At 36.9% G+C, this 8207-nt stretch overlaps 1 protein-coding gene across 1 annotated transcript; it reads right to left on the minus strand.

The window, feature by feature from the left end:
* Positions 1–5843: 5843 nt before the first annotated feature.
* Positions 5844–6917, minus strand: LOC131613749 (uncharacterized). The gene is made up of 2 exons (XM_058885393.1): positions 6455–6917; positions 5844–6382 (listed from the first exon to the last, which is right to left on the minus strand). Exons 1-2 carry the CDS (start codon positions 6915–6917, stop codon positions 5844–5846), a joined length of 1002 nt encoding a protein of 333 aa, XP_058741376.1.
* Between the last annotated feature and the right edge of the window lie 1290 nt (positions 6918–8207).

Raw genomic sequence — 8207 nt, forward strand, 5'->3', positions numbered from 1 at the left:
ACCTATGATCAACCTGAAGATTTTGGTGGGGAAGAGTTGCCGAATGAGGAAGCGCAGAAATTTTATCAGTTGTTGAATGAGATGAATACGCTGTTGTTTGATGGATAGTCTGACTCAAAGTTATCAATGTGTGTGAGATTGTTGCCCGCCAAGTTAAATTGGAATGTTCCTGATCAGTGTTTGGAATTCTTCGTAAAAATGATGTTGGACTCAACTGCAATGAAAGACAACTTGCCTACAACATTTTATGAAGCACAAAAGTTGGTGTCGAAGTTGGGCTTAAGAGTAAGGAAGATTGATTGTTGTATTAATGGTTGTATGTTGTTTTACGACAATGAGTTTGTTACTCAAGATGGATTGTTGGAGGAATGTAAGTTTTGTATGAGTCCAAGATATAAAGTTCGCAGTAGAGCCATTAACATTAATCAAGACCGTGTAGCAGTAGTCAATATTTTATCTTCCGATAATACCAAGGTTAAAAAGAATGTTTGCTTCAATGCACAGTGCAAGTCAAATGACATGGCATCACACAAATAAAACAAGTCCAGGCACTATGCGGCATCCATCTGATGGCGAGGCATGGAAGCACTTTGAACAAATACATCCTGATTTTGCCGCAGAACCTAGAAATGTCAGGCTTGGATTATGCTCAGATGGTTTTACTCCTTATGTTCAAGCGTCGGGAAGTATGTATTATTGTTGGCCAGTTATTGTAACCCCTTACAACCTCCCTCCTGAGATGTGCATGACAAAACCATATATGTTTTAGACGTGTGTCACTCCAGGACCTTCGAGTCCAAAAGTAGGAATTGATGTGTATTTACAACCTTTAATTGACGATTTGAAGAGATTGTGGATTGGAGAATGGACTTATGATGTATCACGTAAACAAAACTTTATAATGCGAGCTTCCTTGATGTGGACCATCAACGACTTTCCAGCATATGGCATGTTGTCTATTTGGGGAACGCATGGCAAAATGGGTTGTCCGCATTGCATGAGTTACAACAAAGGGTTCGTGTTGGCTGAAGGTGGGAAAAGCTCGTGGTTTGACTGTCACCGCAGATTCCTACCACGAAATCACTCCTATAGAAGAAACATGACAAACTTTAAAAAAGATGTACGAGTGAAAGATTTGCCTCCGCCTCGATTGCCACCATGGGCTATATGGGAACAAGTTAGTGAGGTACCAAAATTTACAAATACTGGCAAAGCATGCCGAATTGAAGGATACGGAGTCATGCACAATTGGACAAAAAAAGTATATTTTGGGACCTCCCGTATTGGAAAGATAACTTGTTGAGCCATAATCTAGATGTTATGCATATTTAGAAGAATTTTTTTGATAATATATTTAACACAGTGATGGATGTGAAAGGAAAAACAAAAGATAATGAGAACGCCATACAAGACATGGAACAATGGTGTAACAGAAGAGAGTTGGAGTTGAAGCCTCTACCGAATGGAAAGTTATTAAAACCCAAGGCTTGTTTCACACATACTGGTGTGCCTTCGCCCAACTTTCCATTCTCCCATAATGGTCTGCCTTCATCCTTCCAGCAGACTGGAGGATCTGGTTTTTCATATCCCATCCAGGTTACTTCATCCTTCCAGCAGACGGGAGGATCCAACAGTACACGTCCGACACAGGCAGGACGATCTCCCAGTCCACGTCCGACACAGGCTGGACGATCTCCTAGTCCACATCCGACACAGGCTGGACAATCTCCCGTCCACGCCCCACACAGGCTGGAGGCTCACGCACCCCACATCCCACACATGTACCGGCATGTGTGGTAGATGAGGAAGTTGATGAGGCAGTTGATGAGATAGATGGAGCTGATCTTCGAGGGAGGGATGGCCCCAATGAGATTCATGTTGTTGACGGTAGATTTTGGATTTGGCCCGAAGGAAGCAAGTAAGTTTCCTATTTAAAAACTTTTATAGTATGTATAAATTTTCATTTTTTGTATAAATTTATATTTAACATTTTCATTTTTTGTTTTAGTTTTGCGCCGAGTCGGACTGCTGCTAGGATTGTTAATTATATAATTCAGCAGATGTATAAATCAACTTTTAAGAGCTATGGCGAGGTCAAAAATAAAGATGAATGGTTTAAAATGTTTAAGGTATTGTTATTTATTGTTATTTATTGAAGTTGTGAATTTAATTTATTTTTTTAGTTATTGCTATTTAAATAAAACTAGTGTCTGACCCGTGTGTTCGCACGGGTACCCGTCGGTCTTGCGCATTGGGTTTTAGGGAAATTAAATAGGATAGGAAAGATTAATATATATGGGTAAGTTCATATAATAAGGTTAAATGATTGAAATAGGTTAAAAATATATGTTGGGCCCTATTATTGGTTAATATATGTAAGTTAATAGGACATTAAAATTCATTGGGCCTTAGATGGTTAGCCTTGGTGGAGATTACCTAATTTTATTGTTGGACCTAATAGGATTAATAGGCCCACAAAATAATCCTATTATTATTATTGTTACACAACGTTGCCATTTAAAATAAAAGTAACGTTGGACTTCATAAGTTTTCAACGTGTTGGCAATCAAAGGTTGTGTCTTCATAAGTCTGTGTTGGGCATTGTTGCTGTAGGAAACGCAGGGTTCGGTGATAAGTTTGAAGAACAAAATGTCACAGGCAAGAAGGTATCCTCTTCGAATGAGGTATGTGCATGTGTTTCTGTTTATGTTGTTTGTAGAGTTTATTATAAGATATTCATCCATTTAGAGGTCGCGATGGTGTTTTGATTTTAGTTCACTTGATTGGTTGGAGTTGCAAACACCATGGAAGCGGCTTACGATTGAGAGGATACTGAGTGGGTCACATGAGAGGGAGGATGTTATGGAGGAATGGAAGAAACATCATGAAAGATTGAATCGTGTCGAAGATGCTGGTGAAGTTTCTAAGTTCGGTCAAAAGAATGAATCTGTAGAAGCTGGCAGTGTTGTTGAAAATAAAGGGTAATCCTATGATTTTATTTGGTTTTGCATGTTACGATAGTAGGTATTGATAAATATATGGTATTGTGTGATGTTTAATATAGTTTATAATAGGAATTTTTGTTATATTATAATCTGTTATGTTGATTGTAAGTGTGGTGTGTGTTATATAAATAAATGGATATTGCAGGTTTGTAGTCTGTAAATGAAACTGAACCTCCACAAAATTGAATGTGTTTCCCAAAGAATGTGTTACAAGTTAGTGTAATGATTAGTTTGTATGTTATTCTGTTGAAGGAATAATGGAGATGGGATGCGGGATTATCAGATACTGCTGATTTGAATGAATACATAATGATCTCTTCTGATAGTGACAGGTAAAGTTTTTTTTTTTAAGTGATAGGGAATATATTAGAGTAATAGGTATACTGAGGTCGTTGTGTTGGCATTTTGGTGTAAATGTGGTGTTTATTTCAGGGAAATGAGTCCTATACAGGAGGAGCTGGAAGAAGAGTACTGGACTCGTGAAGTTCATGATGTAAAGAAGTTTTGCTCAAATGTTATGGTAAGTAGTGCGTAAAGTCTATAGTTGTTGGCACAATGGTGTTATACACAGATGTAATGTAACTGATATTGTTTGTCAATGAGTGCAGCATATTCCTGCAGAAATAGTAGACAAATATGGTCTTGCTGGAATGTCAGAGATTACCCTCTATGATGTGGACAACGGATACCCATATGAGTGCAATGTGAAGAAGAGCCAAAGAGAAAAGAAACATATTTGTACGGAGAGTGGTTTGACTATGCAAGGGCAGCTGAATTGAAAGAAAAAGATAAAGTGCACTTTGTGATTCGATACCCGCCAGTGTTAGATTTTATGGTAACAGTGGAGTGCAGTGGTGGTCGTTGATAGAGCCGTTGGTTTGGCAATGTTTGTGGTGGATGAATAGGACTGTTTGTTGTTAGTTTGGTTTGTATGTGAATTATCGTTTTGTTTTTTTATTGTTAATTTGGGAAATGGTGGATGTGAACAAAGATTAACAATTATGGTACTATGTATGGTTTTTAATTTAATATTATCAGTTTTGGGATTAAGTTTTATTGATTGTGCAAACTCTGCCATGGTTTTATTTGCAAAATTGATTACCATTCTGTTTCTAAATTAAGTGTTGAATAGTATATTCAAGGCAAATATTTTTAAATCGTATCCACAGAGATTGGGTGATATTACCGCCGTTCTATAGTTACTATCGCTTTAAGTTTAAGTTGTAACAAAGATGGTTTAAGTTGAGTTTCTATTTTTCTATTCAAAAGGTAAAACAAGTAATAAAATAAGATTTGTTCAAAGATAAAAGATTGACAAGATTGGTTTTGGTTTCACTATCCCTATCTCCTATGTGACTTTAATAACCAAAGTATACTTCAATAGCAATGCAATGTTCTAGTATCCTCTCAACAATGTTTATGTCTAAACAAAGTTGTGAAAGTTAATATATTAATCTTTAGATGATCTCTCACTCTAACTATCAATACATTAAGCTTGATTGATTGATACAAATAGAAAAGTGGCAAATAAATCTATCTCTAGCATTTATTCACTACTTGATAAGATGTTGTAGAACAAGACTTGAAATATATTTCTCAATCATAAATCAAATCTAAATATGAAATATAAAACAACAACATTCATCCATTTCAATACTAAGGAAGTTCATACAAAAGTGTTAGAGGAAATACATAGTTAACAAGGATAGCTACTACCTCCAATCTTGTCAAAGTGGGATTTAGCTACTCATCACCATGGTTGACATCAAGAAGAATGAAGAAGAAGCTAAGAACATCAATCTCTCACAAAGTTGTTCTTTTTCTCTCTCAAAACCCTAGCCTCAATGTTTGGTTCACAATAGAATAGAATCCTCTAAATTCCCTTTTTTATCTCCCTAAATAACCCCTAATTCGTACTAACTTTTAATCTTCAAAAGATAAACCCTCTCTCATGACAAGTGGCAACCAAATAAAAGAACAAATTCTGCAGCGCACTGTTTGCGGGGCAAACAATGTTTGCGGGGCAAACAGGGAATCTTTTGCCACATCAGTTTCACTTCAAAACTGGACTTGTTCAGCATCTATCAGTTGGCGGGGCAAAGGATGTTTGCGGGGCAAACAGGCTTCATCAGCACTTCTTTTGCTATTCCAAGTCTTCAAGTAATTCCTCTTTGCTTCCATGAGCTTCAAACCTAATTAAAGCACTACAAAACTAACAAACATGTGAAATAACAATTCAAATGAACTAAAACTTAACAAAATTGCAAAATTATTAAATTGTACAAATAAAAGTGTGATTATTGAATGAAAAGTGGTTAAAGGGACCAAAAACAATATATGAAAATTAGTACTATTTGGTCCCTAACAACTCTCCCCAACTTACCATTTTGTTTGTCCCTAAACAAAAATTCACAAGAGTAACAAGAGCAATGCACAAGAGAATGATGGCAAGGTAATCGAACACTCAAGTGGCTCAAAAGTATAAGTCTTTCCAAAGTACACTCACCACAATGCTAAAACAAATCATGAGAAAGAATGATGGCAAAGTGCAAATTATTATCAAGAAATTCCAAAAGGGACATGTCAAAATTGAATCAAACCTACACACACATCAAAGTAATGATGAATACAAAAGGGTCCACTTTCACTCATCCGGGCATTTAAATCAACAACAACTCAAATCATGCTTTCACCACAACAAGTTCAAAATTAAGTGCAAAGTGAGAATCAAGAGGGCTTTCATAGGTTGTAATGTGGCTTGGGTTACAAAGAAAGGGTTTTATTAAAGGGAAATTAAACAAAAATGCCTATCCTAAGGGAGCATTCCTATCAATTCACTTAACAACAACACTTGCTTGAATCGCCTTTTCTTTCTTTTTCAACTAAGTCTTCCTCTATCTTTTCCTCACTTTTTTCTCCCTCATTTTCAACTATCACTTCTACTTCTTCCTCTCCAACTACTACCTCCTCATCATCTTCCACTATGACCTCTTCATTCACACCATTATTCACCTTCTTCCCACTTCTTGTAACAATGGCTTTGCAATGTTCCTTAGGATTGGTTTGGGTGTTGGCGGAAAAGGATGCTCCCGGTTGTTGCTCGGACAATTGCTTTGCAAGTTGACCCACTTGATTTTCTAAATTCTTTATGGCCGCTTCATTGCTCCTTTGGTTAGCCATGGATGCTTGCATGAATTGTGTAAGAGTGTCTTCCAATTTTGAGCTCCCACCTTGAGATTGTTGACCTTGGACTTGAGGATTTGGGCTTTGATAAGGACTTTGATGTTGATAGTGTTGATTGTTGAATCTTGAGGGTTGAAATCCTTGGTTGTTTCTTTGGTACGGGTTATTGTGAGGTGGAGGTTGCCTTTGATAACCTTGATTTTGATTGTTGACATAATTCACTTCTTCACCCTCGGGAGGAGGACAAAACCCGGTAGGATGGTCACCTTGACAAAGCTCACAACTTGCTACGTGAGAAGTCATTTGCATCCCATGAATTTCCTTCATCTGTTGTGGAAGCTTCGACATTTGCTTAGTGAGTAACTCAACTTGTTGAGAAAGAATCTTGTTTTGAGCAAGGATAGCATCATTGGTGTTTAATTCGAGAACACCCGGCTTCCTTTGTGATGGACTCCTATCATGTTGAGTTTGGAGATCATTGAGTGCCATACGATCGATTATCATTATTGCATCCTCCGCGCTTTTTGACATTAGAGAGCCACCCGCGGTAGCATCCAAAAGTGTCTTATGCACCGGTTGAAGTCCATTTCGGAAAATGTGGATTTGTGTGAGATCATCAAAACCATGACCCTTGCATTTTCTAAGCATGGATTTGAATCTTTCCCACGCATCATTTAAGGACTCGTTGCTTCCTTGATTGAAAACCGCGATTGCCGTTTTGGCCTCCATGAATCGGGATTGAGGAAAATATCGCTCTAAAAATTTTTTTTCCAATAAATTCCAATCCGTCATCACATTTGGTAATTGATCAAGATACCATTCTTTGGCTTTCCCAAGTAGTGAGTGTGGAAATAGTCTCTTGAACAATGATTCTTCATTCGCCGCATCGACTCCCGTTGAACCCGCAATCTCATAAAATTTGGTGAGATGTGCGAAAGGATCCTCATGATCCATTCCGGTGAATGGATTTGCATAAACAAGTTGGAGGATTCCGGTCTTCATCTCCGTATTTGCTCCACCTTGAGCATTGCGTGCAAATTGGGCGGTACGTCTTGGACTATTGGCGGACATTTCGGTTGGAACAACACCCGCCATGTCTCCTTCAAAAGTCTCTACAACTACTTCTTCAATGTGATTGTTAGAAGAAGTAGATGCCTCTTCTCTTTGTCGCTTCTCTTGGGCTAACTTCCTTCTTCTTCGTGTCTTGCTATTGAGCTTTCGGAGTGTTCTTTCAATTTCGGGATCAAAATGAAATTGCTCTTCGGAAGCTTTTTCTCGCATACACAAAAATCTACAAAACTAGCAAACCAAGTGAAACGAAAAAGCAATATTAATAAAATAACAAAACTTAAAACAATGAACTATTGCAATGCTTGCAATATCAAACGCCAATCCCCGGCAACGGCGCCAATTTGTTGAATAGTATATTCAAGGAAAATATTTTTAAATCGTATCCACAGAGATTGGGTGATATTACCGCCGTTCTATAGTTACTATCGCTTTAAGTTTAAGTTGTAACAAAGATGGTTTAAGTTGAGTTTCTATTTTTCTATTCAAAAGGTAAAACAAGTAATAAAATAAGATTTGTTCAAAGATAAAAGATTGACAAGATTGGTTTTGGTTTCACTATCCCTATCTCCTATGTGACTTTAATAACCAAAGTATACTTCAATAGCAATGCAATGTTCTAGTATCCTCTCAACAATGTTTATGTCTAAACAAAGTTGTGAAAGTTAATATATTAATCTTTAGATGATCTCTCACTCTAACTATCAATACATTAAGCTTGATTGATTGATACAAATAGAAAAGTGGCAAATAAATCTATCTCTAGCATTTATTCACTACTTGATAAGATGTTGTAGAACAAGACTTGAAATATATTTCTCAATCATAAATCAAATCTAAATATGAAATATAAAACAACAACATTCATCCATTTCAATACTAAGGAAGTTCATACAAAAGTGTTAGAGGAAATACATAGTTAACAAGGATAGCTACTACCTCCAATCTTGT

Source organism: Vicia villosa, linkage group LG6 (assembly GCF_029867415.1).
Source record: "Vicia villosa cultivar HV-30 ecotype Madison, WI linkage group LG6, Vvil1.0, whole genome shotgun sequence".
Taxonomy (NCBI): Eukaryota; Viridiplantae; Streptophyta; class Magnoliopsida; order Fabales; family Fabaceae; genus Vicia; species Vicia villosa.

What these genes read in the sequence shown, in the direction of transcription:
- LOC131613749 (XM_058885393.1), bottom strand. Translation starts at nt 6,917, where the DNA reads ATGGAGGCCAAAACGGCAATCGCGGTTTTCAATCAAGGAAGCAACGAG. An exon ending in AAGTTGTGAGCTTTGTCAAG is followed by an intron (nt 6,383 to 6,454) that starts GTGACCATCCTA and finishes ATCAAAATCAAG; the next exon opens with GTTATCAAAGGCAACCTCCA.